We start from the raw sequence: 21,215 nt of genomic DNA on the forward strand, positions 1-21,215 counted from the left end.
ATCTTATATAGTTTATTTTGACTGTATTTACACACATATATTCTTACGGATTTTCACCTCTTTACATGCTGTTTCTATGGACTATTATCCTAGAGAATCACATAAGAAATTTAGCTGATAGGCTACTGTGATTATAGTTGTTTAGATATGTTTAGGATTATTTACATCTCTCTTTCTTTTTCTTGCACGCAAACATAAGAAAATATCAGGGTGGGGATAGGGCAAAGAAGATAAATTTAAAACAAACCTCACTCCAATATGTTAGATTCTTAAATTAAATTTAGGGAAAAAAGTAATTTATTGTCCATTATCTTATCCCCTAGATCCCTGGAGAATGTAAAGAAGACATTGACTTGGGAAAGAGAAATGAAATTATCATGTTGGATCTATCTATCTATCTATATATCTATCTATCTATCTATCTATCTATCTATCTATCTATCTATCTATCTATCTATCTATATATCTATCTATCTATCTATCTATCTATCTATCTATTTATCTATCTATCTATCTATCTATCTATCTATCTATCTATCTATCTATCTATCTATCTATCTATCTATCTATCTATCTATCTATCTATCTATCTATCTATCTATCTATCTATCTATCTATCTATCTATCTATCTATCTATCTATCTATCTATCTATCTATCTATCTATCTATCTATCTATCTATCTATCTGTCTCACCTGTATTATTATTATTATTCATATTGTCCACAATGATTCCAGATTTTTGTAGCAGTAACATTTGCCGCTGTTTAACCGTCGGCACAGCCGTTGGATTCGAGCTTAGCAGGCTGCGCGGCGTCAGGTCTTTGAGGGCTGGCGGCTTGGCAGTCTTGTCTTTTGAGCTGTCGGCAGCAGAGGCTAAGCCGTTGAGGCCGGTTTCTGATTGCACGCGTTGTGATAGGAATCTCATGCAGGCCTAAGATAAAAATTAAGGATTAATTTTGATAAACGCTGCACTTTAAGAAATTGGCGATTTTTCTTGAAATGGTAATGCTATCCTCCCCCAAAATAGTTATAACCTTTCTGGGACCTGTGTTAAGCTACATTGCATTGGAAAACCATATCGGTTCAGCGGTTAGCGAGATCTTTCGTACAAACAGACTGCTACTTTATTAATAAGACTAGCGGCTACGCCCCTAGAGGCCTCTAGTGGCACTTTAAATGATTTTGTTTGTTAAAGTTAATTTTTATGTACGATACCACCTTATTTGACGTTGAAGTCTCCCCTAAATTTTAAATTTTTTGTCATTTCTCTTGGGAGGGTGGTGGTACCCTCCCCAAAATAGTTATAAACCTTCCCGGGACTTATAAGAAGCTACCCTGTTAAGGAGAACCCGATCGGTATAGCGGTTAGCGAGATCCTTCGGTACACACAGACAGACAAACATCCTGTTACTTTAGTATAAGGATAAGAAGGAGCTTCTAATATTTATCTATTTTTATCTAAAATGTGTTAATACCTTTTCTTTGAAAGAATCAGTTTTCCCTTCTTTGGTCGAAGGCTCTGGTGTCGATTTAGTTTTCTCTTCCTTTGTCGATGCACTTTCCTTGTTTTGTGTCCTTAAAAGAAATATTTGAAAAATGTAATAGTTATTTTTCTTACCGTATTATAGACAGCTTTCCGCGGATAGCAACATGATAAATTATGTATATGATTAATTCCAGTTTTGTTAGCCCCGTATGAATTTTATGATGTTTTTAATATGAGTAGAAAATTGTCTGTAATACTGTGCGATTCATGATTTTTCAGTATGGCTGACAGCAGGTTCTAACCCAGCGGTTTCGAAGCCATACTGGAAAATAGTTTTATATAAAGAAGTAAGGTATTTTTGGTCTGTAGCTTAAGATGCCCATAACTACTAAACTCAATCAGTTCTCAAAGGATACTTTATTTTAAGATTTAGGTCTTTGGGAGGTTTTCGAACACAGTAATAGTGTCTGACTTTATGACGTAACAAAAAAATAGCCAATGAGAGGCCACTATAAATTTTACCATTGGTCAATAACGGCCTCTCATTGGCTAATTTTTTTTGTTACGTCATAATCAGTCAGACACTATTACTGTGTTCGAGGTTTTCGGCTAATTTTTGTACATCTCAACCCCATCGAATACGGATTCCTTTGATGTTAGGGGCGAAGCTGCTTGTATTGTTAAACGACATACGCTTTCTATAAAATATTGGCAAAAAAGTTGAAGGCAAAAAAACACCCCACAAATTAATCTACAAGAAATTAGTAAGAATATAAAATAAAAACTTACCTGTTATCGTTTTCAAAATTCTTATTTTCTGTAGGAATAGTAATATTGCTTGATTTCTTTCTGACTGAACTCCTAAATAGAAACAAGGATGACAACATCTATAAGTAGCGAAGCACTAAAATTAATAGTAGGAATCATTTAGAAGATGTTCAGTTGATAAATGTGCAATTATAGAAATCACGAAAATAGTGCCTTTAAAGCATGACCAACAGACAGACAGAGTAAGTAAATTATAAACTTTATGGTCATTGATACAAGAAATCTTCACCAAAAATTTTAGCCGTCTTTCTTCAATAGCATCTAAGAAAATCGCATTACACCAAAATCTTTATGGGCGGACTGACGGACGAACAGACAAAATGAATAAGTAGAGAGTTGTATAGATAAAATAATAAAAAGATAGAGATAAATGAAGAAAAAGATGATTAAAGCGCTATAATAAGTTTGAAAAGAAACTAGGACAAATCTTTCAATCAAGACGTTAAATATACGAATATAATAAATATAGAGTGGATATATAATATGTGGATATATTGAAAATTTGTCGTCAATTTAGGTTGCTAATATGGACCTTATTGATTAGACAGTTCGTTCATTCAATAGGAGGAGAGCAATTAGGATATATGGGTGTTATCATTACTTTAGCCAGCTGCGAGTAACACTTTACTAGAGTACATGAAAATCTGGTGCAACATCCGAGTATTATTAAATCGATTTTTTTACGTTTATCCGATTTTTTGGTATCAAAAATGGCACAATTCTAGAAATCGTTATTAACAAAATTTAAAATATGAATTGGATAATGATATTTTACTAAAAAGGGTTTTTAAAATATCTAAATTTTAATTTAATTACAATTAAAAGTATGGCTAAAACCGTGAGTTTTAATATATTATTTTTCGTGTAGTAACATGCTCATTTTTTGCAAGGAGGGAGGGGACATTGGCTGTTTATTACACTAGTCCCAAAATTTTTATAATAACTTTATCTTATTCGTTGGCTTAACAACTTTTGGGACTTTTAATGAAGTTTTATTAGTTCATTAAGTGGAGTGTCCAAATGTTTCAACCACAAATTGTAATCTACAGAAGAGATAATTGTTTGTATCATCATTTTGGATGCACATCAATTTATCGGACATTGTCTTATCCCTTTAGATCCCTCAATTTTACAAATCTAATTTGATTTATATTTAAAAGTGAGAACTTCTTTAATTTATCAAGGTACTAATTACCAAAGAACGTACAGACATAATTATAGAGTAGCTCCGCTACTAAAAAAAGTTTCCAACGTATGACATAAAAATAGCGCAAGTGTAAAGATTGTTTGACTGATTAGATAAAGAAGAAAAAGTTGCTTCTCAAGTCAGCAAATATTATTTTTAGCATCGTTCTTATTTAAGAAAAACAATAAAATTATAACCAGTTTTGTTAGCTCTGAGGAGTCATAGCCCCAGACCAACAAAATTGGTATAAATTTTATGATTTTCATTTTAATATTCGTGGAAAATTATCAGTAATTCGATGATATACATTTAAAATTTTTATCCTTGTAGATGGATGTATAATTAATTATGCATATAAATAATGTCAGGTTAGGATCTTGAAAACGGCTATTGCAATTAGGAAACTGTATTTAATTATAGAATTATATTTTTTTAAATCTACGTTGTTTTGTAGAAATATAAAAAGTTTAAACTATCACGGTCATCAAGATATAAGTGTTATCAAATTGTTTCAAAACATAATTGGGTTATGAGTTAGAGTTTTCCGGTTTTTCTGGAAGGGAGGGGACTTTTGACTGTAAATCATACTGGTACCCAAAGTTTTTTGAATATGTTCTCGTATTATTTGGCTGTTAAACTTTTATTACAAAACCAGGCATGTTCAAGTTTATCAACCAATAATTTTTAATTTAAAAAGGGGTGTATTTGTATATCATAATTGGGAGTCTACATCACATACTAGAGAATATGGATACCTTAACTAAATAAAAAAAATATTACCAATCTAGTAGTAAATTGTCTAATATTAAGATTACATCACTTTTAATTACTTATATAATGGCACACTTTTCACGCCTTATAATTATTATAGATAGATAGATGGATAAGAGAAAATTTAATTTAATTTAGAAAAAATAAATGATTCCACATCTGTATGAAAAATAACAAGAATGACAACATAAAAGCGAAGCTTTAATATAGGACAGTATGAAAAACGAAAATTAACACTTGAGAGTACTAATTCAAAAGTCTTAAAAAAGTAGTATGTAAATTTGTTGTAAAATTGAAAAAATTCCAGATTGGTATATGGTTGGATGTTTTTTTAATAAAGGATGGATGAATAGATAGATATATGGTCTTGTGAATTGATTAATAGATGGATATATATTGATCGATAGATGTATGAAAGGATAGATAGATGGATAAATAGAAATATGTAGAAATAAATTGATAAACAACATAATTAATAGCGATGGACATAAAACAGATTGAAAGACAGACTAGCCAATGATCTAAAGGGATGTGGCAATGGCTGATGAATAAACATTAATCATCAATGATGATACACAAAATAATCCCTTCTGTATATTATAATTAATTGGACACTTAACGTAATGCAGGAACCAATCAAAATTTAACAAAGTCCCCAAAGTTGTTAAGCCAACGAATAAGAAAAAGTTATTACAAAACTATGGGGACTAGTGTAATAAACAGCCAAATGTCCCCTCCCTCCCTGCATACTAACAGTAGATTATAAAATGAATAATATTAAAATTATCACATATTTTTTTGCTGAATCTTACAAAAATGTGACAAAATTTTATGGTACAATCCTTTAAACCGTCGAATGATCCAACAACCCCACCCCCTTTAATTTATTTCTTTACAAATGTTTGAACCTATACCTGCGGGGCTTATCTTGACTTAACCTAACCTAAATTATGCATAAAAATAAGATTGATTTTAGTTCCTATAAAATTGCAAGGAATTTAAAAGGATAAGACAATGTCCCATAAAAATAATGTACATGCCCAATGATGATACACAAAATTACCTTTTCTATCAATAAGTGGTTAAAACGTTTGCACAATCAAAATTCAATAAAAGTTCCCAAAATTGTCAAGCCTGTGAATAAGAAAACCGTATTAAAAAACGTAGGGGACTAGTGTTTTAGTACCCAATGTCCCCTCTCTCTCTTTGCAGTTTTCTTAAAACTCCTACGTGTAATAAATCCGTAAATTTGATACTGATATCTGAAAAGGTAGTTTTTTCAAAATTGTTCAAAATCTTAATTTAGACAAAACACTTTTTCAGTATTTTATTGTTATAACACATCATTATAGAAAGACAAAAGGTATAGTTGAAGTATTTAATAAAAAAATCTAATAATTCTTGCAATTTTATCTTCTTATTTGGCTTAATTAAAGAAACATTTCTCAAAATTAAAAATCATAGGTTTTAGCGAACCCAATCATTGCCAATTTTTTTTCAAATAACTGTTTTAAAATTTTATTCTTTTCTAATGAGAACAGCTTACATCAAAAGACAAAAAATATATAAGATTTAAAAATCAAGTTTAAAATAAAATAGCAGAAATATTTTTTTCAATTTTAAGGTATAAGACAATTGACATTAAATTAATGTACAACCCCCCAGTCATTATAGAAAGGTATGAACAGTTCTAAGTTATAAATAATACAACCTAATTAAGATTCATTATATAAGACAACGAATGGAAAAATGTGTTTATAAAACTTTTGGTACCAGAATAATTTACAGCCCTGGGTGTACTGTATAGTATATATTTTAAAGATAGGTATACCTTTCTCTTATAGGTGAAAAATATATGTATTATATTCATTTGAGTTTTAAATGAAAAGGTAAAAAAAGTTTTTGAAGGAATCATTAAGATACCCACCCACAAAAATGGTTAAAAACCTTCCCTGAACCTATAAGAAACTTCACATTAAAGGAGAACAATATCGGCTCAGCGGTTAGCGAGATCTTTTGCTACAGACAAAAAAAGATTGTTTAAGTTTATCATTGATAACGATTAAAGCATGGAAACACAACTAAATATTCTATTTACCTTGTTTTAGAAGTTGTAAATTTTGAGGTGGCAGGACTCGAACTCTCGTCTGTTGGTTTTATGTTGATTCTGATCAAATTTTATATGCATTATTCCCAATGATGATACACTAGATTACCACTTTCTAGATTACAATTAGTGGTTAAAACGTTTGGAGACAAAATTCACTAGAAGTCCTTAAAGTTAATAAGCCAACAAATAAGAAAACGTTATCACTAAACTTTGGGGACTAGTGTAATAAACTGCCCAATGCCCCGTCCCTCCCTGGTTAAAAACGTTTGCGCTCTTGAATTCATTCATTAAAACTTGAAATTGTTGATTAAAATTTCTTTAGACATAAAAAAGATATTTTAAAAGAAGTTGATGTCAAAAATATTAATATTAGACAAGGATAGGTATGTCCAAAAGTTACGCTGTCATAAAAGTAGCAGGATCTGTTTCTGACTGATTGTACCGAATGATCTCGGTAACCACTTGATTGATTGATTGATTAGCCATAGTTTCTTAGGGTTTGGACCTAAGTAGTCATGGAGTAGGCTGAGACACTTTTGTATAGCCACTAGGGCTATCAAGCTCCACGTTCAAGCCCATTATGACTTGACCCGCTATCTCATGAGAGCTACTCATTATTACCTCACCCTCGCCGAGTATGGCAGGTGTCCCAAATTAAGTCACCGTAATGAATGACGCTCTCCGCAGAGGAGCTTGGGATAAGGGTAGTACTGATATTATGTACGTGACTATTGAGTATCCAAACTTACTTAATAATCCCCTTCTTACACAACCAGGGGAAGTTGCGTAACCACTGAACCGATATGGTTCTCCTGGTACTGGGAATGTTTTAAAAATATTTTGAGAAGTGTGGTGGTAGAAAATAATACAACCCCCAAAAGAATGTATAGGGTCAACTTCCCCCCCTCCCCACATCATTAAGCCCAGGGGCGTAGCTGCCAGTAACAATTACAGTAGAACATATCTTATGGTATATTAAGTAAATGAAATGTTTAATAGACAAATGAATTAAAATCTTGTTATTGACGTAACAAATGTCGAACAGAAAAACCGTATGGTTATAGAGTAGCTGTGCTACTTTTAAAAAATGAAATGAAATAATGTATTTACAAGGCGTGAAAATTGCATTACCAACCTTTTTTCTTACAATTTAACAACAAAAAAGTTAAAATAGCTTTTTATTCAAAGAAATCTAAAAATTCAAATATGTTCATCTATTTTATTTTAGTACATTTTTGTATCTATTGCCTATACTTTTAGAATCGGTTCTCAGTCATAATGAAAAATCAAGTATAACATCGTATTACAGATAATTTTCCACTACATTAAGAATAAAATCATAAAACTAATACAAGTTTAGTTTTTTTTTATTTTAATTTCCGCGGAAAGCTGTCGTTATTAACTTTTTTATCTAATTTGTACTATCCTTTTTTTGGCAATACTGAAAAAATACCCGTTGCTTTGGCTTTAATAAGAATTCATCAGAGCGAATCTCTAATATTAAGTATTTTAGGTTTATGTTTGGTAAAGATTTATTTCTTATTTTCCTCTAACTGTATGGGGACCATAATCCTATTACCACCCCCCCCCCTCCCCCAATACCACCGCTCCTCAATTTTTTTTTGATTGAAGGCCCGGTGCTAACAAAACTTTTATCAATTTTATGATATTCATTTTAATATTCTTGTATAGTTGTCTGTAATATAATGCTATACATGATTTTTCACTATGGCTGAGAACTGATTCTAATCCAGTTTTATCTATCTATCTATCTTTTTTTTCTATCTATCCAACTATATATTTTTTTCATTTATCTACCCTTCTGTCTATCCTATCTATCTATCTATATAATAAAGCAAATAAAATCCCTGTTAAGTTCAGAAATAATAGTGGAGATGTCATAGGTTCGAATCTATCTATCTATCTCTCTATTTATCTATCTATCTCTCTATTTATCTATCTATCTATCTATCCTATCTATCCTATCTATCCTATCTATCCTATCTATCCTATCTATCCTATCTATCTATATATCTATATATATAATAAAGCATAATAAGTTCAGTCATAATGGTGGTGATGTCATAGGTTCAAATCTATCTATCTCTCTATCTATCTAACTATCTATCTATCCTATCTATATAATAAAGCATATAAAATCCCTGTTAAGTTCAGCAATAATGGTGGTGATGTCATAGGTTCGAATCTATCTATCTATCTATATATCTATCTATCTATATAATAACGCATATAAAATCCCTGTTTAGTTCAGCTATGATGGTGGTGATGTCATAGGTTCGAAGCTTCACATGTCTCCCGCTCATTCGTCTGTTTTAATATTTCATGTTCATAAAAACAAAGTAACAGGATGTCAGTTTGTCTGTGTGTACCAAAGGATTTTAATAACTATTTAACTCGTATTTCTAGCCCGTGCGTGGGCCTCTAACCCTGCGGGGCAATCACCTAACCTAAACTTAAAGTAACCTATAAAAAGCTAATGAGGCGTTGGCACTATACCTAATTTTTTTTGCAAAAAAACCTTAAAGTAAAATAAATAGCCTAAAACACGAATTGGAACTATCTAAAGCTTCCCTAACAAGTTTAGTTGCTACTGAGCTCTTAACAAAAACCATATTACTTAATTCATTTTGTATGATAAAAATTTTTAGCAGAGCAGCTATAAAAAGGTAGCTGTCTTTTGTGGCCTATTAAAATGGGGATAGATTTTACTGTTTTTGGCCTACCTATTCAATTGACGTCAGGAAATACCCTATAACCCATCTCTCAGCTAGAGGGTTTCTTTTCCCCTTCCCTTTCTTTCTCTTTCCCCCTACTATGACGCCAATAGAATAGGCAGGCCAAAAGCTGTGACATTTATCCCCATTTTCCTAGGGCACTGAAGAGCACAGCTACTATAAAATATGAGTTTGTATGTAACATTCCTCGTATTAGTTGTAGATGACGGGTTGGTGCTGGTGGTCTTATTCTGCACCAGGTTGTCAAAATGTGAGGCCAGGTTGGCTACAGTCTGCGGGCGGACAGCCACGGATAGCCTGTAATAGAAAGATAGATAGATAGATAGATAGATAGATAGATAGATAGATAGATAGATAGATAGATAGATAGATAGATAGATAGATAGATAGATAGATAGATGGCTAGATAGATAGATAGATAGATAGATAGATAGATAGATAGATAGATAGATAGATAGATAGATAGATAGATAGATAGATAGATAGATAGATAGATAGATAGATAGATAGATAGATAGATAGATAGATAGATAGATAGATAGATAGATAGATAGATAGATAGATAGATAGATAGATAGATAGATAGATAGATAGATAGATAGATAGATAGATAGATAGATAGATAGATAGATAGATAGATAGATAGATAGATAGATAGATAGATAGATAGATAGATAGATAGATAGATAGATAGATAGATAGATAGATAGATAGATAGATAGATAGATAGATAGATAGATAGATAGATAGATAGATAGATAGATAGATAGATAGATAGATAGATAGATAGATAGATAGATAGATAGATAGATAGATAGATAGATAGATAGATAGATAGATAGGGAGATATATAGATAGATAGATGAAAACTAAATTTAAATAGTAATCATAAATTATAAGCAACGCTTTCCAAATTTGTTTCAACTTTTCAAATTATTTTTCATCCAAACTTTTTTTCTTAAATTTCTTGCGTTAAAATATCTTCTTTATAAATATAATAGATTTACTATAGCGTAGATGGTCAATTAGGCAAACTATTATTTCAAACTTATAAGGAATATCTAGCTGACAAATGTTTTTATATATTTTGTCACGTGTTAAACAATATGATTTGTCGTTCAAATACAATAAAATCTGGCCGCAGCCGTCTTAGAAAATCTTAAGATGCAGATGCCCCAAGGCCTAAAAAACGGTATTAATATTATGATATGAATATTCGTGAAAAATTGTATGTAATATGGTACTATAAAAAATACATGATTTTTCAGTATGGGTGAGAACCAGTTCTAACCCAGCCGATATAAAAGGGTTTTGAAGCCATACTGCATGGACGAAACGCATATACCTGTTTCCGTTAATGTCGTGGCCGTTCCGGGTGCTCGACCGTTTCCCACCAGTTCTGTAGCCGCGTACAAACGGCTCTGGCGCAACTTTTACTTGGCTGGCGGCTTTAGCCGTTGTTATCTTGTCATCCTGGTTAGCTGCTGCATGCGTCTAAATAGATAATTTTGTTTATCATAATCGGGGGTTTCACATTAATTTGTCGTCCATTGTCTTATCCCTTAAGATTCCTGGAGAAATTGCTTTGGTAATAATCCTTATATAAAAGTAGTAGGATGTTTGTGTGTCTGTAATGAAGAATCTCGCTAACCGCTGAGCCGATCGGGTTCTCTTCTTTAGTTAAGCTTTACATAGGTCCTGTAATGCTTTTAAGCTAATTTATTTTTAGATTTAAGTCTGTGGATGGTTTTAAGCTATGTTTCTTTCTAGTCGCTCTCAGCGCTAAATTCTAGGGACGTAGCCGCTTGTATAAATCTAACTATATTCGTAGAAAACTGGATACAATACGTTGCTAAACATAGTTTTTTTCGTAAGGATGTAAACTGGTTCTAATCTACCGGATATTAATCGGTTTCGAATGAATACGAGAAAGCCCATTCCAATATTAAATTAATTATAACATTTTGTAGTAATAATTTACCGGCATTAAAGGGTTAAAACTATGAGATATTCTTAGTTTCTAATTTTGGCGCTAGATGTCTCAAACCAAAAAAAATGTTTTACAATGTTTAAATTTTTGATAATTTCCACGTTAATTCTTTTTACTTTTTTATATTTTCTAATACAATTTTTCATTAAAGCAATTTTTCATTAAAGGAGTATCTAAACATCTTTTAAATTACAAATTCTAAGTAAAAAGTCTTTAAAAATTTAAAGTTTTTAATTAATACCAAAATCTAATTTACATTAATTAGGACTCAATTTTTTGAACTAAGTGTATCCTTTTAATATATGAAGCATGCATATGCAATTTACTTCTTAAATATTAATGTCTACAACGATTATTGAATCTGACATTATCATAAGTGCTATTTTGTTATGGACAATCTTATATCAGAATTAGATATATATTATTTCACTTTTCAACAAATCATTTTATTATTCCTTTCATAAGAACCCTGAGGAAAGAGTTGATTTTTAAAAGCGAAGCTTTTCTATAATTAGGGTCGGTCCGTCCGTACGTCCGTCCGTCCGAGATAGATAGCTTTTATTCGTTAATTTAGGCATGTTAGAATTGTCCTTTCGATTTCAAACTTTGCATGATGATTCCTGTTGTAGTTAGGTACGATTTAGAAAGCGTAGCAACTCTATAATCATAACCAGAATGTCCGTATGTCCATTTTAAACATGTTGATTTTTCTACTTTTTTAACAACAAATTTTTATGTGATCTAATTATCCGTTTGATCTGATTTTTGGTATATTGATTCCTGGGACAACAAAGATCAATATTATAAGCGAAGGAACTCTATAATCAAGCCCTTAAAACGTAAGAATGTCCATAAACATTATCCTGTATCAAGCAGTTTTTCAACAAATTTACTTACAATTTTGCTTCGACTCTTATACTTTTATATTCTGATGATTCAGTTTAGACACTATACAAGTGTTAATGTCCGTTTGTCCTACCGTTTCAGTGCTTCGCTTTTATGGATGTTGCCATCCTTGTTTTCTCGTATTCATTCGAATCAGGTGAATAGGTGCCAGTTCTCATCCATACGAAAAAACTATGTCTAGCATTGTATTATAACCAGTTTTCTACGAATACATATAAAAATGTACAATCATAAGATTAAAACCAGTTAGCCCGTGCCTTCAGCATCTCGGGGCTAAAAAAACTGGTTTAAATCTTATAATTGTATATTTTATATCCGCGGAAAGCCGTTTATAATACGATGCGAGAAATAACTATTAATTACCTTTTCTTCAACTAAGAGATCTTTTTCACTGGAGGCAACATTATTTTTCACCACAGAAATATCATCCTAAAAGATAACAAAAATCATATTACCCCTATATCATATACAAATCTATACATTGTTTTGTCCGTCCGTCTGTCTGTCGGACATGCTTTATAAACATTAAAGGTTTCGTGTTTTTTTTGGTTTGGCAATTTTTCTCCCTTAATATTCTATATTTATATCTTTATGATTTTTGATGCTTTGCTACTTATGTTGTCATCCTTGTTCTTACTCTTCGAAGTACCAATAAGGAAATCATTATAAGTCAAATCAAATTGTTAAATTGTTAATCATTTTGTCAGGGAGGGAGGGGACATTGGGCTGTTTATTACACTAGTCCCCAAAGATTTATAACACCGTTTCTGTTTTCGTTAACTTAGCAACTTTGGGGACTTCATTGAATTTTGATTGTTTGGTTCACTAAGTTGAGTGTTCAAACGATTCAACCACTAATTGTAATTTACTTGTACTTACATCAATCTATCGACCATCTTATCCCTTTAAATCCCGGCATTCTGTTCATTTGGACTTGGAATTTTAGGTAATTATATATCATACATGAATAATTAGATAGATAATAAAGGATAGACAGTCAGACATACAAGATAAAGGGTAGTTAGATAGTAAGATAGATAGATAGATAGACAGATATATTGACAGATATATAGTCAGCTGGAAAGTCAATAAAATAAGATAGATAGATAGAAAGATGAATAGACAGATAGATATACAGATAAATAGACAGCTGAAACGACATTTATATAGACAGATATTTAGACATTTAGATAAACAGACAGTTGGACAGAACTTTAGTCAGAAAGACAAAAAAATTTATAGATAGATATGTATATGATTGACCTAATTATTCTGTGAAAAAGAACTCATTAAAAATTGATTGCGCCCCATAAATCTGGTAATTGAAAAAATTTGCCATAATTTATGGATTAAAGGGATTGGTCAATGAAATTTAATTAAATCTTCTCGTAATCAAATTGCAAAGTTCAGCCTTTGGAAACTTTTTTCATTAACAGGGATTCTAAGGGTAAAATAAAGCTTTAATTTATCGTCCATTCCAGGGATCTAAAGGGATAAGACAATGGCTGATAAGTTGACTTACATCACAAATGATTAAAAACAAAATTTCTCCTTTGTAGATTACAATAAATGGTTGAAACGCTTAGATACTCAACTAAATGAACCAACGAATCAAAATTCTATAAAATGTTCCAACGCTGTTAACCTAAGGAATAAGAAAATGTTGGGAACTAGTGTAATAAACAGCGCAATATGGGGTCAAATTTTGATTGGTTGGTTCCTTAAGTTGATTGTCCAAATGTTTAAACACTAAATGTAATCTACAGAATTTAATTTTCGGCCATTGTCTTACCCCTTTAAATCTCTGTAAAATTTGTGTATCATCATTGGGGATGCACATCAATTCATTGGCCTTGTCTTATTGATTGATTAATCGACCATTATCATATCCCTTTAAATCACTTCCAATAAAATCTTGCTAATGATAGAGTTCATCGATATATATCTCCTATATGCAGGTTTTAACTATTTTACCTGCATCATCATATCTTCTTCCTCGCTACTTTCTGTGAGTACGTCGGGTACTACGGGAATCTAAAATAAACAACAATTTTAGAAAAGCTTTGCTCTTGACAAGGATCATAGTTTTGTTTTTTTTTCTTAGGTAAAAGTAACTGTATGTCTATCTATCTGTGTGGTTGTCTATCTGTGTGTCTGTAGCGTAGAATCTCGCTAATCGCTGAACCGGTATGGTGCTCCTTTACAATGTAGCTTTTATTAGACTTTTAGAAAGAAAGATTGCCAAAAAAGGTAGATATAAGCAATATAATTACTAGGTAGACAGATAAACAGATGGATATAAAAAGATAGACGGAAAGATAAATAGATAGATAGACTGACATACAGAAGATAGACATAAAAAAGATAGATAAAAAATAGACTGAGTCAATAGATAAATTGACAAAAAAGATGGATATTAGAAATATATTATATATAGTTAGACAGATAAATAGATAGACTGACATACAGAAGATAGACATAAAAAAGATAGATAAAAAATAGACTGAGTCAATAGATAAATTGACAAAAAAGATGGATATTAGAAATATATTATATATAGTTAGACAGATAAATAGATAGACTGACATACAGAAGATAGACAAAAAAGATAGATATAAGCAATATAAATAGTTAGATAGATAAACAGATGGATATAAAAAGATAGACTGAAAGATAGATAAATAGATAGACTGACATACAGACGATAGACATAAAAAAAGATAGATAGAAAATAGACTGAGAGATAGATAGATTGACAAAAAAGATAGATATAAGCAATATAAATAGTTAGATAGAAAAACAGATGGACATAAAAAGCCAGATGAAACGATAGACTGAAAGATAACAATATAGATAGATAGATATATCTTGTTAACACGATAAATTTTGTGGATGACGTGCCCGCCTGCAGCGAGAAAATTATACGGATATCACTCCAATACCCAGAAATTTTAGAGATTATAAATTAGCAAAATAATAGCCTAAAACCTTCTTATGGAGGTTTTTGAATAAAAACAAACAACAAAAAAACAGACACAATCCATAAATATTTATATATTATCAAGGGTTTAAAGGGATAAGAAAATAGCCGATAAAATTATGTAAATCCCAAAATAATAATAGTGGTTGGAACATTTAGTCACTCAACTTAATGAACCAACCAACTAAAATCTCATAATAAAGTCCCCAAAGTGGTTAAGTCAACGAGTAAAAAACGTGTTATTATAAAACTTTGGGGACTTGTCTCCTTCCATCTTGATTTATTATGCTTGATTGTAAGAAGACTAATTTAACGGATGTCCTGAAAGGGTAACCAGAAAGAAATGCAAGCTAATCTAACTATAGATAATATGATAGTATCATGATGTTTGTCTGTATGCAATGCAAGCTAATCTAACTATAGATAATATGATTAATATAATAGTATCATGATGTTTGTCTGTCTGTCTGACTGAAACGAAAGATTTTAAGATTAAAACCAGCTTTGTTAGCCCTGATTAATTGAAGGCCCGGGCTAAAAAAACTTGGATTAATTTTATGATTTTGATTCTAACATTCGTGGAAAATTGTCTGTAATATTATGCTATGCATGATTTTTCAGTATGACTAAGAACCTATTCTAATCCAGCGGATGTTAAACAGTTTGGAAGCAATTTTAGAATGTATATTTTTGGTCAAAAATTGGGCGTTGGTTACCACCCTAGGGTAGTGTTTCTTAAATTTTCTAACAAAAAACAACGAACAATAGGAATAGCAAAAAAAATAGAAAAAAAGTCAAATTTGATTTACTAAATATAATACAGTATATTTGGATCCAAATCGGGTTGCAAAACCAGTTTTAAGCAGAGTTTTGCGGGAAGGGTGTACAATTACGAAATACAATCCCTACTTAGGAACTTCCCAACACCCCTCTGCGGAATTATTCAAAAGCTTTCCATTTTCATATCCGCTGAAAACAACCAAGGGATAAATGAATATTTAAATTCTAAGAAAACCTTTTGAAATAAAACAATAGAAAGTTGATATTTTCTTTTTGCAATTTTAAATATCATTTGCATTAAAGCTCCACAAAAATATTGTTCTTGTTCTTATACAATTAGCATATATGTAGAAACTCTGTGAGATATTGTATTACAAATGTGCCTTAATTTCTTTTCTTCAATAGCCAGTTCTTTGACACTACAATTTAACATTTTCACAGTAGAAATTGAGTCTAAATAAGATTGTAATTATAATGTGACATTCTAATTTAGAGAACTAGGCCTCAAATATTTTGTTGCAAAAAACGGGTTCTTTCTTTGGGCAAATAATTGGCGAATGTATATTGAACATAAATAGACCAAAGATGCCAGGGAGGGAGGGGACTTTGGACTGTTTATTATACAAGTCCCCAAAGTTTTAGAATAACTTTGGGGACTTTTATTAAACTTTAATTTGTCATTTCATTAAGTTGAGTGCCCTAACGTTTCAACCACTTTGTGTTTCATCATTGGAGAGGTACATCAATTTATCGGCCATTGGCTTATCCCTTTAGATTCATGAAAGATGTAAGGATAAGACCATGGACGATAATCTAAGAAAGAAATTGTATATTAATTTTAACTGCTATTATCCCCTTTCTCCCTGAAATTAGGTGGAGTTAAAAATTGCAATTTTAAAATATTTTTGCTTTATTAAATCTAACTTTACTCGATAAATAGGTTTTTAAAAGCGTAACATTTCTATAATTAGGGTCAGTCCGTCCGTCCGTCCGTGCGTAACGGTTAGCTCTTTTCGTTAATTTAGACATGTTGGAATTGTCTTTTCGATTTGAAACGATGATTCTATAACAGTTAGGTACGATTTAGAAAGCGTAGTAAATATATAACTGTTATGTCCATTTATAACATGATGATACACGTTTTGTATGATACAATTATCCTATTCAACTGATTTTTAAAATAATGATTCCTATGAAAACAAGGTACAATATTATAGGCGATGCACCAATATAATAAAATATTAAAGATTCTAAAATGTATAAATTGAAGAAACGCGACCCTCACTATTGAAAAGCTTCACTTTTAAAAAGGGTAAATTAAAAAAAAAGATTTATACAAAAGTTTTACCCAGGAAAAAAAGAAACTTTAAATCTAAAATTGATTAGGACAGATTAAATATTATTTTTATGTTTTTACTATGCAACAGAAAAAAATAATAATAGCATAAAAAAGAAGGGAGGGAGGGGACATTGATCTGTTTATTACAGTAGTCTCCAAAGTTTTATAAAAAGTTTACTTATTTGTTGGCTTAACAACTGTGAACACTTTTATTGTATTTTGATTGTTTAGTTCATTAAGTTGAGCGTCTAAACGTTTCAACAACTAATTATAATCAAAAGCAGAGGTAATTTTTGTAAGTTCGTTTGGGGATATGCAACAGTTTATCGGCTTATCACCAAAAATCTTATTATAATTTTTTTTAATTGGATGCTTTTTTAGAACACTAATTATCTATAGGGTGTGAATACTGAAAATAAAACGATTGGAAAATGATTGCGCTTTTGATTATCTATCTACATATATATATTTTTACCTTATTATAAAGATATGTTTAAAGATTTTATTTAGCTTAGTATATAGATAAATGAAAGAGAAATAGATTTATCGATAAAAATACATAAAAGTGATAAATAGATAGATAAAAGATATATATAACTAATATATATAGAAAAATAAAAATAATAGGAATGAAGTTCAGTAAGTCATTGAGTGGCGCTACCATTTGGCGATTTCTTTTAGGGGGGTGGTGGTAGCCTTCCACAAAATAGTAACAAACCTTCCCAGGACCTATAAGAAGCTACATTGTAAAGGAGAACCATATCGGTTCAGCGGTTAGCAAAATCCTTTTGTACACACAGACACACACACACACAGATCATGTTAATTTTATATAAGAATATCCAAGAGTTTATATAAATTTATTGATAGATAGATAAAAACAAGGATGACAACATCCATTAAAGCGAAGCTCTGAAACGATATGACAGACAAACATTAACTTTTGTTGAGTGTCAGAACTGAATATACAAAATATGAAAAAATAAGGTTTGACAAAATTATACGTAAATTTGTTGTTATTAAAAAAGTAAAAAAATCAACATGTTTGAAATGGACGTACGGACATTCTGGTAATGATTATAGAGTTGCTACGCTTTCTAAATCGTACCTAACTACTACAGGAATCACCTTGCAAAGTTTGAAATCGATAGGATAATTCTAACATGCCTAAATAAATGAAAAAAGCTATCCGTTATAGACGTACGGACGGACGGACCGACCATAATCATAGAAAAGCTTCGCTTTTAAAAACTGAATAATAATACACAATAGTAAACTGATCATGATTTATAAAACGAAGAAGGTTAGATTTAAATTTAAGATATTAGCTGAGCATAGGCGTCCAAGGGGGGGGGTAATGGGCCATTTGGCACCCCCAAACGATTTTGGGGGTGCCGTAGGCACCCCCAAAATTTTGTGAACAATACCCCCCCCAAAAAAAAATTACCCCTACCTTGAGGGTGCCGTAGGCACCCCCAACGATTTTGGGGGGGGTATTTACCCCCCCAAACCATTTTGGGGGGGGGTAATTACCCCCCCCAAAATAAATGTTCTTTAAAAAAAAAATTTTTTTGGGGGGGTATTTACCCCCCCCAAAATTGAATGTTCTTAAAAAAAAATTTTACTGAAAATATTTTTTTGGGGGGGGAGGGAGTAATCCCCGCCCCCCCCCCCACATGGTAAAGCAATTGGCCCCCCGCAGGGGCTAGAAATAGGAGAGAAGCTTGTGTGAAAAAAACGAAGAAACGCCCCTTAAAGAGCGTTGCCACAAAAGGGACTATACCCCAATATAGTCCAACCAGTTAAAACAGTTCTTAACCATGATAACAAAAAATTTAATAGTTTGATCATGTTTTATTTGCTTGGGCCTTTATAAGGGCTAAAACCATACCGGGGATCTATGATGTAATTGTAAAGCACTGAAGATTCCATAAAATAGATACCTAACTAAATTAAATATTTCATTAAATAATGAAAAAGAATTTCTATAGGCGATTTCTTTTGGGAGGATGTCAGGGTGTCTCAAAACTAGTTATAAAACTTACCAGGACCTATAAGACGCTTCACTTTATAGTATAATCATATTGGTTCATTGGTTAGTGAGTTAATTATTGTATTTTTATGTTCTAAAGAATGGGATACTACTATATATTTGAATAGTAGTGGCGCCCTTAGCATCTAAGAACTCGTGTTTTCTAAAGGGTAAAAAGGGAGGAGAAAAATAGCCTAAAACCACTCCAAGGATTGACCTATAATAGTGTGGAACCATCATGGGATCTATGTGAAGCTTTCCTAAAAAGGAGAACTCAGTATTAAAAGTAATGAAATCTGAAGCTATAGTCAAATAAACCTTACTTACTACTTTATGTTATAGGATAGTACTTATTAACTTAATAGATTAGGTAGGTGCTTTTTTTTACATAATTAAATTACCCCCCCCCAAAATTTTACCCCCGGGGTAAATTAGTTTGGGGGGGGTAATTACCCCCCCAACAGATTTGGGGGTAGTATTTACCCCCCCCCCAACAGACTTTAGGGGGGGTAATTACCCCCCCCAATCAAATTTTACCCCCGGGGTAAAAATTTTGGGGGGGGTAAAAAAAAATTTCGGCGCGCTTCGCGCGCCATTTTACCCCCCCCAAACACCAATTACCCCCCCCCCTAAAATTTTTTACCCCCCCCAAAAAAAAAAGCTTGGACGCCCCTGTAGCTGAGTTCTAAAGACACTTAGTTACATTGAAATAACTGGCCAGCTATAGTATGAATTCTACTGTGATGTTAAAAGTTTTAAAATGGTTTAGAAATCAATTTTTGAGTAGGGTTAAAGGTTGCTTTGAGCAGATATACATAGAAAAGTATTTTATAGATGGTAATCTATAAATTTTTCAAGAAGATGGATAGATAGATAGATATAAGAATTTTCTTTTACACATCATTTTAGATAACTATCTTAAATAGAAGCCTAGAAAATCTTGCATGAATAGCAATTTCCACTATTTGTTATAGAAAACTAAACAATTTCTTAAATAGCAGCTGAGGAAATTATAAGAAAAGTTAAAGGAAATATCTATCTGGGATCTTTATGGATAAGACAATGGCCGATGAATTGATGTACATCTCCAATTAAGATACACAAGATTACCCCTTCTGTAGATTAAAATTAGTTATTGAAATGTTTGGACAATCAACTAAATAAACCAACCATTCGAAATTCAATAAAAGTCCCCAAAGTTTGTAAGCCAATTAATCAGAAAACATTATTATAAAACTCTGGGGTCTAGTGTAATAAACAGTCCAATGTCTCCTCCCACCCTGAAATCTAGAGATTTTTCTATGGTTGTTATACCTATTGTATCTATTATAATCGATATATTATTTCTTGGATATTGCACCAGATTTACATGTACTCTAATAAAGTGATGCTCGTAGCTTGCTAAAATAATGATTCCCCCCCCCCCTCTCATCCATTCCCCTTCTACTGGATAAACGAAGCGACCATATGAGGTTCTATTAGCAACTGAAATTAACGACAAATTTTCCCCTGTCAATATATCCACGTATTCTATATCCATTACCATTATCACTATTTATCTTAATCTAAAACCAGACATATAGATTTTTCTATGTAGAATAACAAAATTTTGGGAGGTAGAATTATTTATTGTCTATTGTCCTATCTTCTTTCTAAATATTTATGCCAACAAATGAAAAAAATTAAATTAATAAAACTTTGGGGACAGGGATCTTAAGGGATAAGACAATGAACAATTGAATCTTGATTGGTTGGTTCAATAAGTTGATTGTGTAAATGATTCAATCACTGATTGTAATCTACAGAAGAGGTAATTTTTTCTATCATCATTGGGTATGTATAACAATTTATCGGTCAATGTCTTATCCCTTAAGATCCCTATCTTTTCCCCTTCCGCAAAAGCGCTGCAATCTTATTAACAAGTAATTTTAAATAACAAAAAACACAGTAAAATCATTTTGGAGATAGATAAGGATTTGAAAACTAGTTGGTTACAAAAGGTGGAGGCCCTTTTCGTCTGCTAAAAAATCGCTTTCTGTTCTTTTGAGG

General features: G+C 31.6%; 1 protein-coding gene across 1 annotated transcript in view; it reads right to left on the reverse strand.

Annotated features, from left to right (window-relative positions):
- LOC145334465 (uncharacterized) overlaps nt 1–21,215 on the reverse strand; it is a 144,524-nt gene that overhangs the window by 15,657 nt on the left and 107,652 nt on the right. The window contains exons 15-22 of the mRNA XM_080179929.1: nt 14,010–14,069; nt 12,399–12,464; nt 10,485–10,633; nt 9,281–9,436; nt 6,372–6,440; nt 2,278–2,349; nt 1,478–1,577; nt 696–933 (exon numbers count right to left, since the gene is read on the reverse strand). Coding sequence (XP_080036055.1) covers nt 696–933; nt 1,478–1,577; nt 2,278–2,349; nt 6,372–6,440; nt 9,281–9,436; nt 10,485–10,633; nt 12,399–12,464; nt 14,010–14,069 — 910 coding nt within the window. The remainder of the gene's footprint in view (nt 1–695; nt 934–1,477; nt 1,578–2,277; nt 2,350–6,371; nt 6,441–9,280; nt 9,437–10,484; nt 10,634–12,398; nt 12,465–14,009; nt 14,070–21,215) is intronic.

Source organism: Acartia tonsa, chromosome 12 (genome assembly GCF_053477335.1).
Source record: "Acartia tonsa isolate MP-2025a chromosome 12, ASM5347733v1, whole genome shotgun sequence".
Lineage (NCBI taxonomy): Eukaryota > Metazoa > Arthropoda > Copepoda > Calanoida > Acartiidae > Acartia > Acartia tonsa.